This window comes from Diplotaxodon limnothrissa, linkage group LG9, assembly GCF_057381915.1.
Source record: "Diplotaxodon limnothrissa isolate DT_005_m linkage group LG9, D_limnothrissa_male_GT1.1, whole genome shotgun sequence".
Classification (NCBI taxonomy): Eukaryota; Metazoa; Chordata; class Actinopteri; order Cichliformes; family Cichlidae; genus Diplotaxodon; species Diplotaxodon limnothrissa.
The window spans coordinates 22,792,628-22,817,603 of record NC_140604.1 but is presented as its reverse complement, the minus strand read 5'-3'; the positions used below and the strand labels follow the sequence as shown (position 1 = coordinate 22,817,603).

General features: G+C 41.0%; 1 protein-coding gene across 1 annotated transcript in view; it reads left to right on the top strand.

The window, feature by feature from the left end:
• malrd1 (MAM and LDL receptor class A domain containing 1) overlaps positions 1 to 24,354 on the top strand; it is an 81,588-nt gene extending 57,234 nt beyond the window's left edge. Inside the window, exons 21-33 of the mRNA XM_085362193.1 lie at positions 6,090 to 6,270; positions 8,515 to 8,643; positions 8,751 to 8,912; positions 11,167 to 11,324; positions 13,875 to 14,076; positions 14,618 to 14,896; positions 17,276 to 17,401; positions 19,104 to 19,170; positions 21,618 to 21,709; positions 21,806 to 21,902; positions 22,006 to 22,096; positions 23,214 to 23,309; positions 23,415 to 24,354. Of these exons, the coding sequence (XP_085218319.1) occupies positions 6,090 to 6,270; positions 8,515 to 8,643; positions 8,751 to 8,912; positions 11,167 to 11,324; positions 13,875 to 14,076; positions 14,618 to 14,896; positions 17,276 to 17,401; positions 19,104 to 19,170; positions 21,618 to 21,709; positions 21,806 to 21,902; positions 22,006 to 22,096; positions 23,214 to 23,309; positions 23,415 to 23,513 (1,779 nt within the window). The 3' untranslated portion in view covers positions 23,514 to 24,354. The remainder of the gene's footprint in view (positions 1 to 6,089; positions 6,271 to 8,514; positions 8,644 to 8,750; positions 8,913 to 11,166; positions 11,325 to 13,874; positions 14,077 to 14,617; positions 14,897 to 17,275; positions 17,402 to 19,103; positions 19,171 to 21,617; positions 21,710 to 21,805; positions 21,903 to 22,005; positions 22,097 to 23,213; positions 23,310 to 23,414) is intronic.
• Positions 24,355 to 24,976: the final 622 nt, after the last annotated feature.

Sequence of the window (24,976 nt, the reverse complement as noted above, 5' to 3'; positions counted from 1 at the left end):
GAAACATGAAGAGAGAAACAGAAGAAAAGCAAACTGTGGCTTATGCCTGTCTCTGACATGTTTCTGCTACTTTAACTTTTAATTATAAAAATATAAACATACAAACACATTTGAGGTGTCTTTAGAAAATAAAAAACACTGCTAAGACCCTATGGGAATGTGGTGAAATTTGTGTATATTGTGTATGTGTGCCTGTTGTTTCTATATAGTTCTTTCTAATGGTAATTTTAAAAACCTACTTTTATCCCTTGCTGTTTGTTTCATTGTTCTTCATTTGTGAACAAAAACTAAAACACATTGAATGATTGTGGCTGCACATTAACAAAAAAAACAACCTCGTTATGTTACTCATTCACTGATCACATGCTTGGATGGACACGTTACACTTACTGATGCTGTTTTTGTCTCAATCATTAGATAAATAGTCTTTGCTATTGATTGTACATTAAAGCCTGCTGTAGACTGGATACTGCTATCATGATGGGATTTGCCCAGTCCCCCAGTCATCCAGCCGGCTGTTGGATTGATTATGAGGCTCTCCGAGAGGCAGGAGATGATAAATGCATGTGGACTATTTTTAAATGTGCACCCTCTTTCACATATGGGTTGAAAATGTAAAATTTGGCCTTTTAAAGAAGGTCAGCTCTGTGCTTTAAAATGAGGTGCTGGACTCATTTACACTTAGAGACACAGACGTAGTGGGTGGAGAGTTCAGAGGCCCTCTGTGTGTGTTTGTGTGTTGGTGGGTGTCTCTGTGTGTGTGAGGGAGAGAGACAGGCAGATAAAACCAAAATGCCTCAAGTGTTATGTGGCTATAGCTTCCTATGACACATAAATGATGATAAGTACATGTATGACCTAGAGGGTTCAAAGACATAAGCACTTACAGATTATTGGTTTGTGCTATAATTTACAACATTAGAGCACTTTTATAGTCCGGATGTTGCAGCTACATAAATACTAGCATGCACACACATTTGCACAGGCAGGGCAATAAAAACACACAAACACGCTCACAGTCTCTGCAAGCATCACAGTGTAAATATAGTGTATACTATGCATCTTTAAAGGGTGACTGAACAACAAAAAAGCTTATGATAATAAGAGTGAAAGGGAGGGGATTGTATTTACATGGCAAACCTCCCCCCATCCCATGAAGTTCACAAGGGGCTCAACAGGCGGCTCTATTTATATCACCAGCCGTGTGAACTGCTTCTTTTAGTCATTAGTCATCACACTAATGAAGTGTCTGTCCTCAGCAGCAGAGCAAACTGAATAAAGATGGGGTGTAAGAGTGAGTTAAGTAGCATTAATGTACCTGCCAATCTTCAAACTTCCAGCAACACTCCTTCTAATGTGTCTACATCCATTTATGTATGTATGTATACATGCATTCTCCTATGAGATGATGGATGATGTCCTAGAGGATCTCCTCCGAGATAGGACCAGGGCATCACTGATCTCCTGGACAGTCGGAGGTGCAACCTGGCAGTATCGGAAGGACTGAAATATATAATGTCCCAGAGTTGCTCAAGCATTTTATCCTGATATCTAATTGCAGTTAGGGTGTAGAGGTCTGTGTGCACCTCTGTTTCTCATTGTTTGGTCAAAGGCAATCACACCAGTGGCCTGGTGGAGGTCATTCTATAGCTTTAGCAGTGCTCATCCTGTTCTTTCTTGCACAATGAAGCAGATAACAGTCCCTCTAATTGGCCTATACAGACCTGTAGTAACCGCTTGTCTCCATGCTTCTCAGACTGAACTGGGAAATACAAAAAACCTTTTGGCAATGACACATGTTGATGTGCAGTCCTGGAGGAGTTGGCCTAGCTGTGCAACCTATGTAGGGTCCAGGTATTGCCTCGTGCTACCGGTGGTAACACTGACCTTAGCCACTTCCTAGTGGGCGGGGCTTAGAGGGAGATAGAAACTACAGAAGGAGAGTCCCCTGTTTACAAAGTCGGGCCTTTTTTTCTTAATTTTTGCCTTGTGCAACTTTAAAGTTTAAACATTTGCAACTTTTTGAGGGGTCAGGGATGAGATGGGGCAATTAAAGTTTGGTGAAAAAAAGTCTGGAACAGAATTAAAACAGAAATGGGACTATGCTAACAAAGGAAAATAATGTAATTCGTATTTTTCGTTATACCCCATTTCCTTGGCTGTCTCAGCAGTATAAAAGTTTCATCTTGGAGAGATGAACTCGTCCTCTTTTCATGGAAGAAATATTTTACTTTCCCTGCCGTGTATTTTTCATAATAGGCTGTTTGTTTGCCTTACTGACTGATGCACTTTGAGTCAGCCTACCAGCTGCCAGCAGTTTCATAAAATGAAAAAGCCATGAATACAAATTGGATTTTAGTTTTGTGGAACATTCAGTATACGGTTAAGACGTCAAGGATTTCACAGTTTCAATAAAAGAAGCTTTTTGTTGCGAGCACAACTTTGTTTCTTTCTTCTGTTTCTTGCATCCTGACTTTTACTGAGGGATAATAAAAAGAAATTATGCAAATGTATATCCTCTCTTCACTTTGAGCAAACCGAATTGGCGGCTTGCGCTGCCTTGTCTGCAAGCTCAGGAAATGAAGCTTCAAATTGATCGAATAAATGCCTCGACTGATATGCCACCCAGGCATCAAATGTGAGCTACGTATGCCTGTAACGCACGCTCGTCACTCGCTCTCTGGCTGCTTTTATGGATTGGGCCTTTACTCCGTGGCATAAATCTGGATAAGTCCTGCTGCAACGCTGCCTATTAATGTACGCTCTACTCTCACAGTAACAAGATTATTTCAAGCCAGGGCTTCACTGGCATAAAGAGAGAAGACAGTCTGTGCAAGCCTCACCCAAGGGTGCATTTTAATAGGCTTTCCAACCGCAGAGTAGAAAGTGACATTGCTTGTCCTCTGCGTTTGAGTATATTACACCAGGTTTCCTTTCACTGCAGTCGAGCCTCTGGTCACATATTGCCACCTCAAGTGCAGCATGTTTGCTGCTTTATTTTGTTAGGGGTGGTGTTTATTTCACACTCCTGCGACTCATTCCCCACTGCAGCACTGCCCTTAAAACTGAATAATTATGTGACGCTATAGACCTGCAGTTTTCCCATCACCTTTACAAAGAGCAGAGGACGAGGAAGCCGTCATAAATTATTAGAGCTACAGCAGTATTAATATCAGACTCATGAGCTTCTGCAGAATAGGTAGTTAAATCTATATGCACCCCCATTAATGCTCTTCTCCGTACTGACCTGAACCTAAGATTGAGTTGCAACTATAACTGATATCCTAGAGGCAGAACAAAGCAGAATATACAATACTATGCAAAAGGCTTTATATATACATATATATACATAGAGAGATAGAGAGGTAGATAGATACATATATAGAGATATAGATATATATAAATTTTTCTAGGAAAATGGGAACCATTTATTCAAGGACTGTATTCTTCATGGTGTGTAGTGTGTCCTAATATAGCCAATGACTAACAGCTCTTCTGGATTCATCTTGTTGGTGAAAAATAAAATTTTATCTATTCCAAACTGGCTTATTTTTGGTATTTTTCAAAGATTTAGCTGAAAAATAAAGAAAACTAATTATATGTTTTCATGGTTGCTGTAACAAAGTGCCTAAAAATACCAAAAATTGGTTCTTTGCTAAGTTGTATATACATAATACTGGTTCATCCCTTTAAATGATTCATCAGGTCAGTGTTAAGTGGCTCAACAAACAAATAAAAAACATCCATCCATCCATCTTCTTCCGTTTATCCGGGGCCGGGTCGTGGGGGCAGCAGCCTAAGCAGAGAAGCCCAGACCTCCCTCTCCCCAGCCACCTCCTCCAGCTTCTCCAGGGGAACACCAAGGCCTTTCCAACCTCAGCTGGCTCCTTTTGATGTGAAGGAGCAGTGGCTCTACTCTGAGCCCCTCCCAGATGGCTGAACTTCTCACCCTATCTCTGAGGGAGAGTCCAGCCACCCTTCGGAGGAAGCTCATTTCTGCCGCTTTTATCCACGATCTCGTTCTTTCGGTCACTACCATAGGTGAGGGTAGGGATGTAGATCGACCGGTAAATTGAGAGCTTCGCTTTTACACTTAGCTCTCTCTTCACCATGACCTTGGGGAGGTTCAAGGACTGGACAGAAAAGGAGTAAAAAAGTAGATCAAAGAAAAAGAGAAACTTTGAAAGACCTTCGGAAGGTCTGGAGAAGTGCTGCTGTATAAGTTTTGCTCAGTACCTTATAGATGTTTGGGTATTTTTCTTAAAAGTTGTACAAAGTCAGTCTTGATCCATACTGGCTCAGTTTGCCAACAATTAGCTGCCATTTCTTACACTTCATTCTTATTCTTGGCTCAATGCTTTTGCAGATCTAACCCCATCAGAGACTCTTCAGCTACACCAACTCCAAGCGGTTCCACATTCTTTCAATAAAAAAGTTTTAAAAGTGGCCATGTGCTGCTATTTATTGTAGATGGGCGAGTTATTCAGACACGCTGTTGCCAACCTAAACACTTATACCACATCCCTGATGACGTTACACAGTTTGAAAACATTTCTGATAAACCAAGCATGTCATTTTTGTCTTGCTAGCCCACAGAAGCGTTCTGCTAAGCAGTCTGTTTTGCTTCATTCTGGTCCCGTTATTGAAAACAGAAAAGGTTTCAGCTAAAATCGAGTGGGGCTGGTTAGACATGCAGTCAGGGATTTGTTTCATCCCCTTTGGCTAAACAAGGAGCAACAATGTAACCATTCATCCTCAAATGAAATACTCAAATAAAAAGAAAATCTTCCACAAGCGACATACAGATGCAGATATTTTATGGGAAGGTTTTCAGCTTTAAGGGTTTCGTGTTTGAGCAAAGACGAGGATCACATTAGATGAACAAATTCAGGAAATGATCTGCAGTACTTTACTGACGTGGATCATCTGTCATAAGTACAACATTGTATACAGTAGCAAAACACAGTGTTTTATGCACCACCGCTTCTATTTAAGTAAACATTTTTTCAGGCTGAACACGGATCACACTTCTTTCTTAACCATCACAGGACCATCGTCCCCACAGTTAATGAGCCCAAAGACTTCAGGTAGTTCTATCTTTTTATTACATAATCTAGGTGAGAAATCTTTAAATAATCCCAAACATTCATGCCGAGTTTTAATTTCTCAGGATTTTTTTTTTTACTCATCTTTAATTATACTTAGTTACTTTATTTGTCTTTGTTGGCTTGACCGGAGCATGCAACAACAATTTGAAGACTTTACTTTGACATTGTACTCTTGTTGATACTTTTTGTCTTGATATATTTATTCTTTAGTTTCTCGAGTTTTGTTTTTTCTTTAATCCACTTCATCTAACATTCAGCATTACTTTTTAAAATCGGTATATGTAGAGTACGGTTCTGTTTTATCTTATCTGAACTACACTATTGTTAAAATTCCATTGCATTTTCTACTACCTTCACCATCACCTCGCTAGATCCTGTTACTCTTATGCCCAAAGTATTTTAATATGAAGTGAGAGAGCTTTATAAAAGTCCCATTGATGCTTTTGACATGACAATAAAAACCAGCGATGAGATGCCGGCTCGTCAAAAGGCACGTCCACTAAACCCAAAGTCAAATTTGCTGTTTCCAAGCTGTATTAGTCATGATTTAGTGCCTGGCAAGTACCATGGGAAAAGGCATAGTGGGCTTACAGAGGAATACACGTCAGTTTGTCTTTTAATATGTTCCATATGTGACATGAGAGAAATCTATTACTATACTCAGAAAGCAGGGTTTAAATGTGAGCCGCAGGTCTCAAGGCAGGGGAATTGTTACTACAATGTTATGCTAATGCTAATGAGAGTTTAATGACTTCTCTTAGATGCCATTCCCTTTTTCTCAGCAGCAGCACTCTGTCCACATATCTGATTCAGCACGTTTTGACCAAGAAGTTCTTCACTCTCGACATGAGGCTTAAAGCTTGAAAAAAAAATTCTGACAGTAATGACTGCTGTAGCTCTTTGAAATGAGACTGCAGCACCATAGTATGTGAAATGCTACCACATGAGCCTCTTTTTGTTCATCGCTGCTCTTCTCCACAGATGGAGAATAATTTAAAGGAGGTGTGGAATCAAACGGGACATCAGGGCAATAAGTGGAACCGAGCAGAGATCCCCCTGAGGAAGCTCAGGAACTTTGAAGTCATATTTGAGGTGGTGCGCCTAAAGGACGTGAGCGGTGGAGCGGCCTTAGATGACCTGGAGTACATAGACTGTGCCCCAAGTAGGTAGCATGCACAAACAGTACACAACAAGTTTTGCATATAGACTGGACTACAATAAAATAATTATGAAAGCACTATGAAGGCAAATTTCAGGTGAAATTGGGTCACTATAAGCCCATGTTTCATACACCTGGGGAGATTAATGACAATATTACTAGCATTTCTATTACTGCTCATTTTGTCACTGATGGTTTTGCTCCAAACGATTGTTTGTTCAATATTATTATGATTACATGTCATTTTTAAATGTACATTTTTAAAAAGCTATTGATTATATAACGCTTTTGAACACTAATTTAAAATGGGTTGAACCAGCATCAAAGCATTTGTGGACTTTAATAAAAATGTAAAAGTTATAGTGATGTAAAAATTAGTTATGTCAATTAAATGCCTGCGTACAATTATGAACGTGCAATTTTTTTTTAAAGATGCTTTTGGCAGATATATGGAAAATGACTGATAACCAGCAAATTCTAGCATGTTTAAATTGCATGTTGCTGTTAGCATTTAGCTTAAAACAAGCGACCTGGAGAAGTGATTTGGGTATGTCATCAATGGCTCTTACTTTTTTTTACTTAGTTAAATCTAGTTGGGCTGGACAGCGTATTTATATCACATATTATTTATGTACATGTATCTGCATCTGCAGTTTTCAATGGTATAGTTTACAAGTAATTTACTAATTAACTGTGAATTGCAGCCAGCAAAGGTAAATGATAAATAACGCACTGCAGGCACTATCGTAGGTGAGCAGAGGAGATAGGAAGGGTCTTTAAATTTCATTGTCCTAAAAAAAAGGAGCAGTGGAGAGGAAAAGTTTCAAAAGCTGGAAATCTCACCACCTGGTAAAGTAATCACAGGCTCGCTGGCGCTCGGCAAACCCCTGCACATATATTACCGTCGCTTTGTGCACAGTGGCAGTGCAAATCTTTCTTATTGCTTCTTAAATTTAAAAAGCAGCTTCAATTCAACTAAACTTTTAAAAGCATGAGGAAAATGTCTTTTATTAACTTTGTGTTCATAGCGGCTCATGTTTGCTGAAGTCTGGAGAATAGCCGTAATCTCGCCTTTAAAAGAAGCTGGACCCATGAATCAGTCTCTTTGTAAATGTGAGATTAAAGTAAAGCAATGCATGATGTAAACCCGCACCAACCCAGGTGCCTTAATGCAACAAAATAAATAATTCCAGCAGTTAGAGTGGTTGAGAAAATAAAAACTAAAAAAGATTTCAGCCTGAATTTCACAAAGTGGATTCAATTGTTTTCAGTTTCTCTCTAGCCTTCCTCTCTGCTTTCGTTTTATCAAAGTATTCTTCCAATAAGCTTCATAAGCGCGATATAACTATGCTGTGAAATTATTTTATGATCTTTCCAGCTGATAGTTTGGAGTATGAAATTGATTCTGCCGCCGGCACACTCAGAGAAAAAGAAAGGCAGAACTGTTGGGTCTCGAAGCGAGAGGAGAGTTTGATTGTCTTTGGAACGACAGTCGCTGACAGACGCCGTTTGATATTTATGTTTGAGACAGATGTTGTACATTAAACAGGACCTGGCACAAGGCTGGGCACCAGGGGGGATGTTTCCTGCTCTGCCGACTCTTTTCCATCTCCATCTCCAGTGCACACGTATAAACAAACACACACAGGAGAACATAAATACTGACCTGCAGATCTAAGCGGAGGCATAGATCAAAACAGACTGCAGACACACAAGCAGACAAATTGTCTGTCCAAAGCCAAATGACACAGACAGACAACTTCCATCAACTTTGAGTGCTCGCTAAAATGGATTTTCAGTTTATTATATGATGGGTTTTAACCCCACTGACCTCCCGGAATGAAATTCAACTCTTTCCTCATTTCACTCATCATTTAATGTCGCTGCCTTTGAAGTTTAACCACGCACACACACACACATCTGCACAGACGTGGCTAATGTGTGTGTGTGCTGTCTGTGATCCACCTGATTTGTTTTCCTTGCTCTCTGTTCCATCTCAAACAAGGCGGTGCAGGAGGAAGGGGGCTTTGATTTCCCTGACAGGCCTTTGTCTGCTTTTGTTTACCTTCTTCTCCGCTGCTGTTCTTTGGTGCTGAGCACAGGAAGTCTGTGTTTTATTAATAAATTGTTCATCACAGCATTTTATTTCATGTCAGATTTAATTTGTCTGGATTAGAAAATGGGGATGAAATTGTTGAGGAATAATAGAAATTATGATTATTCATTGTAATTATCTGTGTGTTTTAGCCACTGTGGAGGCCGTTGAATGTCCTGCGCCCACAGATTTTGTGTGTCGCAGCGGCCACTGCATTGAGTCCCACCTGGTGTGCGACGGCAAGGCCGACTGTGCTGATGAATCGGACGAAGCTGACTGCGGTGAGTAGAAATGATAAATAGGTCCCTTCTTGGAGAGCAGAAGGACAACTTTGAAACAGGACTGCAAACTCTTTCCTTTCATCTTTCAATTTCTTTCTTTCTGGCAGACAAAATAATTAGCTCGCCAGGTGCTTGTAGCTTCAACATGGAGGGAGACCAGTGGAAAGAGAGATGCCAACTTTCTCAAGACCCTGATGATGACTTTGATTGGAGGATTGGTTCCAGTACTGAGACACCAGGGGCTGGACCTATCACCGACCACAGCCAAGGTCTGCAGCTGCTCTCTGCTAAAATCTTACCAAAAATATGACCATACACAACAAGAAAAATGTGCTTTTACTTCTGCTTTCCTTTTCTCAAAGTAAGTCGAAGGTTTTTATAATGGCTTTTTGGGTGGTTGGCTGCAATAAGGTCTGAAATTAGCACAATGTGTTGTTTTACGGCATAAAATACATAGAAGTACTCCACTAATGTATTTTTAAGTTCTTTTATGTAACCCACAGAAGGCGCTCGCTAACCAACTACACAAAAGTTGTTCCATTTATGCGTCGAGGTTCATAAAAGTAGAATTTTTGAGCATCATCTTACTGAACAAATAATGTATCATAAACTGATTTTCCCTGAACTTATTTCCTTTAATTATCCAAAAAGTCTATAGAAAAGCCCACCGAGGGGTAGTTTTATTCTGTTTTCCTCATGTTTGGCTTTGTCTGAAAAAATCCTCCATCCTTGTGTCACTTACATGATACCCAGAATTACAATATGAGAATCTTCGGATCGGATGCTTCTGCCAGCCTCCTAGTTTGTTCCTGTTAATAACACTGGCAGAAAAAACAAACAATTTCTCAAAATTAGGAGCAGACAACATCTGCATTCTCCTGACACCCTCCATGTTTTCAGCTCTCTGGCAGCGCCTTTGTAATTACAACTTGACAGCTGGAAAATAGGACTGTGTGACACCGACATGAAGGCAGGGTTAAAAATACTTCCTGATCAATATCAGTCTGAGTCAAACTAAGCTTAACAGCATTCCTGCTTATCATATGAAGCAAAGCTGCTTCAAATATTGTTTTTTAAACTGATTAATTGAAAGGTAACGACACTTTGGCAACAATTACCCACATTTATGCGAAGCAATGTTAATCAAAATTTCCGTAAGACTTCAAGGCATCAATAACTCACCAGCTCAAAATACATTTGTTGACTACACCTGCTCGACTGCTTATTAATGCAAATATCTAATCAGCCAATCACATTTCAGCAACTCAGTGCATTTATGTATTCAGGCATCTACTATTAATATTAACTTGTGTACTGATATGCTGTTACCCAGGGATTAAATCAGTTATTGCTGTATGTGAGCAAGTTTAAATATGAGTAAACTGGTAAATATACACTTTAGCATCTCTCCAAGATTAAACTGGAACTCTCCCCTCTCCTCCATCCCCTTGTGCACAGATGTGCATGAGTGCACGTCCACAGATCTGTCTGCTACAGCACAGTTAGCAGCTATTGTTTCTGAAGACATGAGCAACATAAAATTGTACCAATTGCTCACTCCTGTCTCAGGCTGTGTAAGGGGTAGAGAAAATGAGCGAGTGGCTTCTCCAAGCACGCCCTTTTTATTTAAGGCCTTGAATGATGACGGACCAGTTTGAAATGAGGACGACAAGCAGCATGAGTGGAGCGCACGGGTGAAAACTGTTAAGGAGAAAGTAAGGAGGTAAAGAAACACACACAGCAGCTATTTTGTCCCTGCATGCCACATGAGAGCCATAATGCTGAGGACAAAGCAGCATTTTTCATGGGTGACAGTGCACTCAATGAACCAGCTGTTGTCTTCTGAGTTGCAGCTGTAACTCCACCTTGTACTGGCTGTCACTAGGTTGCTATTCCTGATCGGTCATTTGAGGTTATTGATCGGAAGGATGAATGATGGGCTGGATGGACTCGTGATCTTACAGCTTAAAAACACATGGACAAAGGCATGACTCTGCAAATATCCTGTCGTTATAGGATCAGGTAATGGAGCACATGCGTGTACACGTTCTTGGAAAACGAGCTCTGCCTGGATAGATGCACAGACTTTGTTTTGACTTTTATGATTTGATTCACCGCAGCGGAATCTGTGTTGTGGGTGTGAGCAGGTTTTTTTGTGCACTGTGGATTGTGATGGCCTTAAATCCCCCTTAACTCATGTGGAAAACTCCCACTTTGTTCTGGCACCGCACACATGCTGTCTCATCTCCAAGCCTAGCCGAGCTGAAGAAGCTCTCTGCAGCTTTTGGCTGCAGGATACATTTAACGACAGCCTTCCTCCGTCTAAATATCGTGCATATTTGAACCAGCAGAATAAGGTTATTGGATTTCTTTCCTGCAGCAAAGCTGAAATTTGATGGTTGAGCTGGGTTTGGCTGTGGCTTTTCCTTTGCCGTTTCAGCTTCATCGTTCATCGCACTGAGATATTACTCATGCCTTACATAAATGTTCTGCAATTGTAAAGTACTGCGTTTATCTCCAAAGGTGGTGGAGGGAACTTCCTGTATATAAACTCAGCCATTCAGCACGAGGGCGATGTTGCCAAGGTGACAACCAGGAGTCCGTTTCCTGCCAGCATCGGCCTGTGTCACCTGCGCTTCTGGTTCTTCATGCATGGTTCTGATAGGATGGGAACATTGAAGGTGACCTCATCTCAGACAAATTTCTCTTCTGTTTCCTGCTTTTGGGCATCAGGCTTTTTTTTTTTTTTTTAACTGTCACCTGCTAAGAAATGATCCAAAATGAAGGCTTAATTTGGATTTGTCAGAGATTTCTTTCCTCTTTTACTCAGCTTATCAACATATTTTGCTCTGCTTACTGTCAGTCACCTGATACCCAAAGGAGGGAATGAACGTCTTTCTTCCTGCAAATAATCCATCAAAGCATGTCAGGTTACAAACGTCATTATCATATCAGTCTTTTCATGTCTTTTTAGGTCTCTTTGTTAAATGGGTTAATTTCAAAACAACAAACAATAAGCATTTGCTAAAAGCTCTACTTAGACAGGAAGTGTACTCCATGCGTAGCCACAGATGAGGCGCTTACAAGAAATCTACATGAATTATAAACAAAACTACTCCAAAACTCACAGCTCTAAATTATGCATAAATTACTGTATTGCTAATCAAAAACAACTATTAAACCTTCAGAGTTTCCACTTTTGAAATAAGCCATCAGAAAGTATTGTAAGGAAGGATATTCTACGGTACTTTAATTGAGTTTTTCCATTTCGTGCTTCTTTTTGCTTCTGTTCCACTACACCTCTGATATTGAAAAGTGTATTTTTACATTGAAACTCAACTAAACAAAGGAATACTCTCCCATAAAAGTCTGTTTTAAGAGACGATACAAAGGAGGTCAGTGATTCAGCTGACCTGATTTACTCAAGCAGACTGTTGGAGAAGCCTTGACTGAACATGCTTTGTATGCTTTAGTTTTCAGCCAGACCTCTGGAGCACAAAACAGACCACTGCCTGAGGACCTTAAAGTGCAGTGTGTGTATAAGAGATCAGAGATGTAGCTGGAAAAGAGGCCATTCAGGTCTTTGTACTAATCAATAAAATCTTAAAATACATTTTAAAAAATGATGAGATGGTGTTTTTAGTTTTGGATCAGTTTGGCAGCCAAGTTTTGTAAGTGTACAAAGACAAAGGTCTCTCCATCTTTACAAGTTAATGTAAAATTAAGGTATGTTCAATAAAGCTAACAGTAAAGTGCCTTAAACCTGTCTTTTTTATTGACAAGCAGGTAGCAACTGCTTTGGTTTTGTATATGTGTGTGTAGCTGTGTTCCAAGTTGTTAGTTAGTTGTTTAATAAAACAATTTTAAAATTATGCTACAATCTAGAGTAATTTAACGATGATTAAGCAGCATGTGACTTTGTAGTCAAGGTGCTACCCTATGAGAGTGAGTGTCCTCAGTTTCTCAGCCAGATCCATCACTCACTTATTTCATTTCATTTAAAATTTTAAAGAATAAGAAGAAATAAAGGAAAATAACATAAGATGACAGTAGCCAAATAACTCAGATTAAAGTTTCAAATCAGAACCTCATAAATAAGTTAGGCTCCAGCCACACAGTCCTAAAGTTAGTGACCGATTGGCGACCCCCTGGAAACCAGCAATCGCTAGGGGAGAAGGTTGTATTTCCTGACCGGTTGGCAATTGGTTGTCCGATGCTGGTCTCAGTTGTCATGTGAAACTGGTCACAAAAAATGGCCTGTATTTGGAGTGCTCCAATGGAAACCTCCTCTCAGTTGCTTTGGTTGCTAGCAGTGTGTGAAGATTATCTGTAGTTTGTTAACAGAAAAGCACTACTTTTACTCGGAGAGCCAACATTTTCCAGCTTATGCCACACTTTTCACTACAGCTCCATAGTTAGTTTGTGAGTGTTTGCAGACAAGTCTGAAAACAACCAGCAACCACAGCAATCTGCCAACAACCACTTGTTAAATGATAGGAGAATATGCATTTAACCTAACAACCATTTTGTATTATTGTTGGGTCTTACCTCACAATATAAAACTGCTGTTGTGATTTGGCGCTATGTAAATAAAATTGAATTGAACCAGAGGATGTTTCAATTCCATTTTCAAGAGGATGGCCTATGACTGGAGCCTAAGCTGGCTGCAGTGAGAGAAGTACAAATAATCTGGAGTTTTTTGATGCAGCACACTTTTTGAGACCAATTTTACCTGGCAACAGCTAGCAACCTCCAGCAATCACTTGCCAACCAGTTGGGGAATACAGTTTTTTCCCTTGTGACCAGAGGTTTTTAGAGGTTTGCAGACTGGTCTTAAGACCTGCATGACTGAGGCCCTCAGTAACATCACAGTGGCTACAGACATCTTTTATGTACATGTTGCACGTAAATGCATAAAGTATGACACACGGAAACACTGAAGCTTTATAGCGCTTCTATTACTAGTACTCCAATTGTTTATGTTTTTCTACACTGCATTTCTACTGGTTTTATTTAAGCAAAGAATGCACATACTTCTATTGCACGTAACGGTGATGTGTAAACACCCTGTCACCACTGAAGGAAAAATGTTTAAAGACTGAAAAAGAAACTTTTTTTATGTTGTTTGTTTGATTATAATAAATTTTGTATGGTGATGATACATGTTCTCACTCAAACATATTGTTACACATCAAATGGAAATGTCACTTTGTGCCACCTGACCTCACCAGGTCTTTACTATTGGACCCAGCGGTACCCGTCTGTTGATGTGGGCAGCCACTGGAAACCATGGCAGACAGTGGACATACGCTAATGTCATCGTGTCCAGCACGGTACCCTTCAGAGTGACCTTTGAGGCCCAGGTGGGTGGAGACATGTGGACAGACATCGCCCTGGATGACATTTCCTACACTGCAGAGTGTATAGTTGGAGGTAAAGACCTGAAAGTTTTTCGCCTTCTTTGCCCTTCTATTTAGTTTTTCCTTATTTCCTATCCTTCTAGCACCCTTCTCATTTTTCATTTCATTTCCTCCAGTTTTCACATTCTCCCATTTCCCAATTTTTCCCTGTCCTCCAACATCTATGCTCGTCTCCTCAGTTTCCATATAAATAGTGTGAACCCTCGGGGAAAGTGTAGTGAGTTAATGGAGCCTGTTGCCCTGTAGGTCCATATGAATTCAATGCAGAGAATGGGTCAATGCCAAGGGACAGCATGGAGGGCAATGGGGAGGAAAAGCAATTACATTTATATTGTGTTGTTTCCTCACCCTCACCATTCTGTCCTCCCACCACCCCAAACTGTTTCTTTCACTGGCTTTCTGACGAAGCCTCTGTGGTCTCAAAAAAAAACATTAACATACTTTCAAAAACAATCCTGGGATTTATCAATGGGGGATTTTTACTGTATTTGACTGAAAATCAAGTTTATTTAACCCTTTTGCATGCATCTCTCCACTGTGATTTTCCACCTCAGAACCTGTGACTCCTCAGCCACTGACTTGTGGTGTGAACCAGTTTCAGTGTGCATACTCCTTCCAGTGTATCCCAGAGAGCTGGTTGTGTGACACGGAGCCCGACTGTGCTGATAAGTCTGATGAAGAGCATTGTCCCACTGTTGTACCCGGAACTCTTCCTCCTCAGGTCCTTTGTCCTCTTGGTTATTTTCAGTGTTCAGATCATAACTGCCTCCCGTCCATAATGCGCTGCGATGGAGTCGTTGACTGTCCCACAGGAGAGGATGAATACAGCTGCCGTAAGTTAGCACCTCTTCATTTTTCACTGAGGATGAATGGCTGGAAAACTGAAGTGCACTGCTAGCAAAAAAGGAAATAATTGGCAGTTTGACCCATATTTAGACAAGATCCCATGAATTCATGTTTAATAAGTAACAGATGAGATGAAAACCTCTCGCAAATTCCCCTAAACATGTTTCTGATAGAGCTTAATAGTTCAAAAAATCACACGTGTTTACCAAAAACAACTTGTGGACAAGCCACAAACCTCACTGCTTTCACTGGAACTACTGTCCACTGAATAAATAGTCCCTTTAAACTGTAATGACAATGACTGTTTTCTCAGTTTCATCATCCAGTGTCATCATCCAATGTAACATCTTTGAGATTTTTAAAAACAGGTACAATATAAAAAGTGTTGGGATAAAATCTTAATGTCTAAAGCAAACGGCAAAAAATGCAATGGGGTCACAGTATATATAGTAAAGCTGTTTCCACATAAAATGATAAGCCATTAAACCTCAGATTTATAAGAGGTTATCACATTTTCCATTAAATTTCCATCTTAGTGTCGTGGGTAGCACCTTGATGCAGTGGTTAGTCCTGTCAGCTTTGTGGCTTTGTGTTTGAACCATCTTGGGCTCTTCCTGTGTTTAGTTTGCCTACGTGGGTTTTCTTTGGGTCCTCTGGTTTCCTCCAAGAGTCTAAAGCAATATGTCTCATTTGCAGCATGCTCCACTTCAAAAGCTGAAAAAGTTCACACACACCCCCCCCCCCCCCCCCCCCCTCCAGCTTTATCTACAGTACTGTGCAAAATTCTTCAGCCACCCCTCATTTCTTATATGTATATATATGGGAAATGGTCAGAAATTTATTGAAATATCTGCAAACATACATGGAAATGCAAAATATAGGACAAAAATATAGTTTGTAAGAGTCTAACAAGCTTAAAGTCAGTATTTTGTATGACCACCTTTATTCTACCTAACAGGCTGACCTCTCTCAGACAAGATTTCTTGTAGTTTCTTTAAGTAATCTTCAGGAATAGTTCTCCAGACTTCTTGAAATAGACTTAAAGCTCTTCTTTATAAGTTCCTGCCTTTTGTCCTGTTCTCCATCAAGATGACCTCACACTGCTTCATTAACGTTGAGGTCTGTTCTGGGGAGGCCAATCCATGACCAATACTGTTCCACTGTGTGTTTTTTCACCCAGGTGTGCTTTTACTGCATTAGCTGTGCATTTGGAGTCATTGTCCTGCTGAAAAATGAACCTGTTGCTAATCAGACATGTGGGATCAAATATCTGTGCTAACTTTCTGCCTTTATGAGCTCTTAGTTTTGACAAGATCCTCAAGACCACTGACTGAAGTGCAGCCCTAAACCATGATAGAGATACCTTCTTCTGACCTCCTCCTTATATGTTGACAATTATTTAAATCAGGAAGTTCAGTGATGCTGATTTTCAGTCCAGTTCTTGTGTAATTTGGCATACCTCAGCTTTTTTCCCCACTTCACTTCCTTAAAAATGGTTAGGAAAAAAAGTTAGAAAAACTCAATTTAAAATGTGTGAAAAAGCAGCTAATGTCCATAAAAAATGTAAAGACCTTTAGAAAGCTTACAAGATTATTGCTCTAGACCACTTTAAAAATGAAAAGTCTGACTTCTTTGAAGCTAAATGTAAAGAAATGAGGGGTGACTGATGAGGGGTGCTCATGTGGTTACAGGTCATAAGTGTAGATGTGAGCTATAGATATTATGTTCTACCAAAGGTAAAGGTTTACTGGTGCTATACTTAGTTCTTACTTAAACAGAGCAGGTTATAGTGGGTACTGCATACAGATTAAAGACCCTGTTTAATCATTTTTTATTTAGTTTTTAGCACCATAGGTTGAATTTCAGACACCTCATCTGCACTGGGGTAAACGCAGTAATCGAAGATGTATAACAGGATGTGTGAGTGAGGATCACTGTGGGTACTATGAAGGCCTGTTGAGTTGCTGGTGTGGTCTCAGTGTGGTCTCAGTCCATGCTTTTAAATCCCAACACTCTCAGTGAACTACTTGATTATTTTAGTGTGTGTTACGTTTATATGGGCCTTGGTTAGTGTTTGTTGTGTTAAAATATGTTCCTTTGATAAAGTGAATTTGACTGTGTATTTGATTGACAGCATTAGTTGTACGGAGCCTGTCGATACAGTTTATATCTAAGAAGAAATGAAAGTTTTGGGAGTTAGAAGCTGGACTTTTTGAATATTTGTGCAATTGCTTGTAGAATATCTCCTTAAAATGCTTTAAAAAGGCAGTGAGCAGTGCACTTCTCCTACTATAATTACGATACACTCATTATAGTCTGTGAATTTAACACTCACCCTCTTCATATTTCCTCATTTTTTCCACCAGCTTGGCTCCAGTGTAAGCTGGGAGAACTGGTGTGTGAAAGTTCGTCTAGCTGTATCCCATTTCAGAGCCGTTGTGACCATTTTGTCGACTGCCTGCCATTCCACTCAGATGAATCCAGCTGCCATGGTAACACGCTTTTATTACCTTACCCTTTTTTGCCATTAACTGTAGCCCTGTTGTATGATTTCCTGACATGTCGCAGGTTGCACTTACTCTAAAGTGTCATTTCTACCACCTCTGTGTCACGTCTGTCTGTGCATTTAGCTGTGATCAAATGTCTCTACTTTCATTAGTCACTTCATGCTTTAATTTAGCTTCTTTTAAAGCTTTGATGTCAATCACTGTGACATTTACTTCCAATGTGCTGTTACATCTCAATTTGCTTTGATTCGAATGACACGTCTTTTCTTTGTATCCATTTACGAAAAAGTAATCTTTTAAAGTATTTTCACATTTAATTTAGCACATACCTTTGCCTTTTTTCTCTATATATTGCCCTCTCATGAGTCAGTTTTCCCTTAAGTGCTTCCAGTACTTCACTCATATTTGCCCATTTCGAGGGACTCTCAGGACATTTTCAGGTCTGGCTGTTTAGTCTTCAAAGCACACCTTACGGTGTTACTGCAAGCTGCCAAAATGTGATCCATTAAAACCTCTGCTTTCCTGCATCTTTGAGAAATAAGCCCAAACCTCCCATTCCGCCTGCATTTGCTGCCAAGCCAAAGTCACTTTATCAAGGGCTGAGCAGCACTTCAGGGTTTCATAATGGTATTTCCAGCATGATGATTATTTAAAAGGCAACCCTAATAACCCTCATCCAACCTATGGAGGCAGGAGCAGTCATCATCAGATAGATTAGGTGGGCGAGGGGAAAAAAGCATGCTAAAGTAAATGGTCCGTATTTGTACAGCGCTTTACTAGTCCCTAAGGACCCCAAAGCGCTTTACACACCCAGTCATCCACCCATTCACACACTGGTGATGGCAAGTTACATTGTAGCTACAGCCACCCAGGGGCGCACTGACAGAGGCGAGGCTGCCGGACACTGGCACCACCGGACTCCTCTTTCACCATGGACATCGGTACAGATGAGAATCAGTCCTTCAGCTATTACTCAGAGACCAAACGGCTATTTTAAGTCAAAGATTCCTCAGTGTTCAACACAAAAGACATTTCTTCCAAAACAGTTTTACTGTAATGTTCAGACACAACTAAGGGAAGACACTGGCCACATTAATGACGTGCACTGTGGTGGAAAGCAAATTGAAAAGACTGGAGTATTTTAGATATGCCAGCACAGTCTTGGCTCAACACCAGACGTGAAGTTGGTGCTTCCTTCAGATAAAAATCATGTGGGCAACTTTATTTATCACAGCCACAAGAAGAAGAAGAAAGATGGCACTTAGGGATCACTCTCTTTCTCTGATGCACCTTGAAAAGACCTCATAAAAACTCTAAGATGTTTGGAGTGACCTACCTTGAATAACTGACACATGAACTAAAAGCAAATGATTGTCTGACATTTACTAGTAAATAAAAGCCATCGGTGTCTTTATTTTTGAAAACATACTCACTTTAAGTGGCTGGAATGCATGGTCTCTTAACTGCTCATGCTCTCTGCAGAGGTTAATGGATGACACTCAACAGTACCCCCCCCCCCCCCCCCCAACATATTTGACTGATTTCATCTTCTGAACAGCCACATGTCTGTTTCCTGTCAGATGAGGAGAGAGATGGTGGCTACTGACAGAGTACAGGGAGGATTTGAGTATCCTGCCTTCTTCGTACAACGTGTGGTGATGCTGCATTTTCCTTTCTTCATTTGCAGAATGTCCTCCGATGTATTGCATGTATCACGGCTCATGCCATGTGATGACACAGGGGCCTGTTTGCATGTAAGCTGAACTTCACCCAGACACACACACACAAACATGCATCTATAAGCAGACTAATACACAAACTCAGTCACATTCATTAAGATGCACAAAAGAAAGATAAGTATCTTGTCTGTTCTTCCCACTCCCCCTCTCATCCTTTATCTGTCTGTGAGCTCTAAAACATGGAAATCCCATCAGTCTTGTTGCTTTCCTTGGAAAAGACACGCTCCGTGAAGCATGTGGGAATCTGCTTATCCCCTGCAGATTAAGCAGGATGGTTCTTCCTTCATTTAACCGCAGCATAGTGTTTCCTGGGAATCTCTGAAAGGTTCTCCTGGTCAATATTTAATCGTGGTCACCACTAAGAATAGCTATAGCGGGTAGACCCCCAAAAAGCCATGCATCAGATTAACCTGCCAGCATAATACAGCCGTCTACCTTTCAAAAACACATTCAAGACAGACACTCTGTTGGAGGTTTTTTTTTTATTAAGCCCGTGAATCTAGCTGTCTGCATCAGCAGCTTGGAATGTCTCCAATGAGATTTGGTGCTGGATCTGCTAACATCATTATGCACCAGTGAAGCCTTTCTGGGAGATTCACATTTCCCCCATTCTCTTTTCACCAAAGGTTAAATTCTCCAACACATGAATGTGAATCATGCAGCGGGGTGGATACACCTTCCCTAAAGTCACATGACTAACTGCACGCCATGTCAACAACCCAATAAATCTCACGTTATTAGAAAAGCAACACCTTCAATTGAAATTAAATTCCTGCATGATATGAATTTGTGATGGAAATCTCTTGTTAAGACAAAACTGAGAAACTGGATTAATCCAAATTTTGGTTTTCAACAACTTCACTTCCTTTTAAACCATTTTTACAGGAAGCTGGAACTGCTGCACAAGAGCTGCACACTTTGAATGCTAAGTAGCCCATACTGGCTTGTCTGCTTCTTATCTAACTTGCAAAGATGAACGCACGTCTTGTCGTGCACATCCTGACAAAAAGCGAGCTGCTAATGTCGGTTTGTAGGCTCGGCGACACGTACAGAATATAAATGTACCCGCAGGTATCAGTCCAGACAGGTTAGATGCTGGTGTGGTCTTTGCTTTTCAGTACTGCTAACAAGCTGTCTGCCCGTGACATGTGGGCACTACCGCAAATTTGTTTACTTTGTGTCCAATTTCACTGACAGAGCTCAGCTGCTGTCAATCAAGTGCACCCACACGCCTGCCCAGCGAGCAAAAAGGAGAAGGGAGCATTTCATCTGTTTCTCCAGACACCTCTTCTTCCTTTTCCTTCCTGCTTTATGTCAAAAGATTTTTTTGTTAATGCTTTTTGTCTCAGAAATGCTGCCTCATTCCCTCATTTAGTCCTCCTGTGTTTGATTCCCCTTTCCTATTCATGTCCCCGTCCAACATTCCTCAGTGCAGCGCCACCACCACCACCGCCTCCTCTCATTATGTAAGAGGACCTTACCGCCGTCATTCACACTGCAGTGTGGTATGGACTTCCTGAAGCTGTTCCAGCATTGATAACAGCCCTGCTGTAGCAGAACTCATTGCCAGCACCTCTGGCTCAGTATTTGCCTCACGTTCCTCCACTCTGCTGAGCAGGATCCACCAGGGAACCAGGCCAGGAGCAGCCCACTGCCACGGCTAGACAGTCGCACAATATGCACGCTGACCCCCTCTGAATGATAATGACTCAGTCTGGCTTTGCTGAGAGCTGTGTGTTTCGAATTAGAAGGTCAATGTTGCTCTGAAATCAAGCTGATACTGAACAGATGTTGACTTGGAGCAGAGTCTTAGATTTGAAAAAGAGGAACTTACTTTCTTTCCAGATGCAGCTCCACAGACCGGCCAAACAATTCGCAATTAGCCTGTGTTTCCATGCTTGATGTCCAGCAGATAAACCTTGCACTTTTTGTCAAGATGGAAAAGACGCGTATGTTCAATAAGCTTAATAGAAACTGTCAGGATTATACTTCTTTTGTTTTAGTATTTGATTTTATGTAGCTTCAAAGTCTTATCCTGTTCTTACCAAAGGTTTGATCTATGTCTATTTAATTAAGTGTTATATGTATATGTGCATGTGCAGTTCATTAGTAATGGATGACAGTGCCACTAGTTGCTTCATTAAAGACAAGAAATATAAAGACATATACAGGTATGCAGTGGTTCTTAAAGTGTAGCTCAGGGTCTCCAACCCAAAATCTGATTATAAAACATGTTGTTGTGCTGGATTATTAAAAGAAAAGAGCATGATGGAGATCATAAAACAAGCATATTGTGTTCATTTATTCCTCTTATCTTTGGGCCAGTAGAGACTCACATTTGGGAAGCACATTTGAGTCAGACTCCTCATCATGTGATCACAAAACGGTGCTACATAAAACAAGACATATGGTTTCAGCATCCGTGTCTCATCTTTCGTTTGTTTTTCCTTGCGTGGTCACAGCTGTCAGCCGGGATGGACAGGAAACCGTTGCCATGTCAGAGAGAAACCATCCCTCTCCACGTCTTCCCCGAAACCAGAGGACACGCAGATGGGTAATAAAGAAGCCCACCTCTTCTCTCACCTCTATTAAAATGACTCGCCTGAGTGTAATTACTGCATCCTTACTTACCCCGTTAATGCCACTGCAGTTCCTGTGTACGTTGGCATCGGCATCGGGCTGCTGCTGCTCGTACTCGGAGTCGCTGTGTGTGTTCTGGCTCTGCGCAAGAGAAAGTGCCACTTAATGTGAGTTGGAGCTGCATTCGTTCTGCTGTTTCACTGCTGATCCTTCGTGTAACGATTATGTTCATGATAAATGTGTTGATGAGTTTGTCTGCCGGCTCCACAGAAAGCCCAACCTGACGGACTACGGGGTGATGGATAACCCAAATTTTGACTGGAAAGCAGAGGTCAGCAGACAGAAATGTCCAATCAGTCATGTTTTGAGTAACATTAAGTTTCTCAGCCACACAAATCAAATATTTCTACCATTGTTCTCACATTTGTTCAATAAGTGGATTTAATTTTAGAAGAAGTCAGAAGGTGCTCGCCAGAAGCCTTTCTGCAAAATTAGATTTTTGATTTAGGATCATTGATTTTGCAGTTTATGTGTCGCTATGAGTTTGTATTTCTCCGAGTGTTGTATGTACACACTATAGTGCCTATACAGCAGGTAGACACAATAACCGAACTATATAATCTGATCAAATGCAACAGCACAAGCTGCGATGCCAAAAATATCCAATTTAATCAAGATCACATGATGAAAGGCTTTAGAAACTGCTTCTTCACTGGCTTGCATTACCTTACACGGGCGCTCATATTATTGTCCGCCCACTGTGTGTTTTGTTTCCTGCAATTTTGATCTCTGCTATTATTCCTGCTATTAATGAGAAAGAGCCAAGCGTAGGACATGATGCAAGCACAGCTCTTCCATTTGGATAATGGAATGAGAGACACACACAAACACACTTTGTTCTTAGCTACACGGGCGTGTCACCGAGTAATACAAGTCAGAGTGATGTTTCATTGCTCTGATGACTCTGGATTAAAACTTTGCTCTGTGCATGTGGCATGTTTGTAAGAGTTATAATTCATAAACACATAAACACAAATGAATGTGTGATCACAAACCTTTCATGTACAGTTTCGTCATCATTTTATGAGCCATTTTTCATCTTCATGTACACGAGAAAAGAATTTATGTCGATGAATTCTAATCAGTACATTATTAAAGTGCATGTTGAAAACACACAAGCACAGCACACAAAATGTGTTTAACTACACTCATTTTTCTTACTGGCAATTTTAAGTAGAGCGTTGTAGCGCCAAACCAGTATATCCATGACAGATCCGCTTCAGCACTTACACAGCAGTGGAAACAGTCGGTGATTATTCCACCTCTGCAAGACGATGAAATATTTTATGGAGGTTAAAGTTGTAATTATGTACACATAACAAGGCAATTTGATTTTAATTGCGCTTGCATTTCATGCACTCTCGCACATTAAGCCTCATCTCATTTTAAACCCATGTACATGATTTTCGTTACCTCAGGATGAAAGAGCGGGCGGCTGTCCCAGTGTGAACCCCAGGAGGAGTGATGGTCACGGGCTTTCCATCAGTGTCTACCCGTGGAGGAAGGAGGTAGAGGTATGGTGTCTGTACACAGCCTTTTGGCATTCACTCTAATTTCCTGTGCAGAAATCAGCACACAGGAAATGATATGTCTTTTTTTGTGCGTATTCATACATACAGGGTCTGAACTGGAAAGATGCCAAGCTGTCCTTCTCCAACCCCATGTACCCTTACCCCCCTAATCATAATGAGGCTGACAGCAAAACTTCTGATGCATAAAAACAACGGACATCACATTTATTTTTTTTAAAGATATTTTTTGGGGTAAATGCCAACTAAGAGCATTGCAACAAAACCATCGAGATGCAGAAAACATGGAGACTGAATTGTGAATTGTGCGTACACACTCTTGAGGAGTTCGTCTTGACCCACTGCACTCAAGTCCAGAGTGGGGGAGAGGATGCAAACGCGGTGACATGGATATATTTCACGATACCAGCTCGACTTCATGTGATACTTACATGTTTAAATAAAGGTTTAAAGCCCACAGAATAATTGATTGTTCAATCTAAGACATGCACATAAATATGACTAAACAGCACTGCGTATTTATCCACAGGAGTTCTGCTCTACGGACACCAAACTCTCTTGGTGAGACTTCAATGAGAAGATCAATAAGACTTGCATATTGGCCCAATTAAAATAGCGGATAATGCCGGAGGCTTAACCTGACTTTAATGGTTAGCATATCTGCTGCTTATCTGCTTAGTATAAAACTCAGGTTATTTCATTCATCATCCTTTGCTTATCCAGGCTTCAACCATCCGGTAATTCTGTGTTGTGGGATGGCTGGAGACTATCCCAGCTGTCACAGAGCCAAAGGCATGACACCCTGGATAATCCATTTTAACTGGCCTAACACGGAGAGACAGACAACCATTCCCACAGACAATTTATAATTGCCAATCAACCCCCGTTTAGATTGTGACACAAAGCTGGTGTACCTGGAAAGCAGCAGGCATCCAGCCTGAATTCGAACCCAGGACCTTCTGCTGGGAGTCAACAGTGCCCCCCCAGCCCTTTTCAAAAGTATTCCCTATAAGAGACAACACTGTAGATGTAGGAGGTAACCATCAGTTGATATGTTTTGGCACTGAGTTGAGCTGTTGTCAGCTGATTTCAGGGGTTGTGGAATGAGGTTAACCTAACACTGTGTTAGATATATATTTTTTAATCTGTACAAAAGCCAAACTGTAAAAAAAAACAAAAAAAACCTACATTTAAAAGGTAACTGCTTGTCGGGGCCTGGAGCCACCAAGCGACAAGCAGCCATCAAGGAGTGAGCCGGTGTGTACCTGGACGCCCACCCCTGGACACCAAGAACCACCAACGCACCGATGTCTGAGGGCGTCTGCCACTGGCAGGGGAAGTGGTGGTGGGGGGAGATAGGCCTCCATACCTTGGAGGGCCTGAGATGTCCCCAGAGAGGTGGCGTCTGGTACCCAACCTACATATAGACACAGACATACAGGCACACACAGATACAAACATCCATTCCCACCCTCATGCTCTCATATGCAATTACTCAACACTCACCCAACGTGGAGACAGACACAAAGAGACACTGTACACACAATCACACTCCCCAAGCGTACTCTAAGAACCAGGTCTAGGTACCCTTGCCCCAAAACCAGTTTAACCTATTGATCCTTAGCTGTAATTACTTCATTAATCAAAGAGTA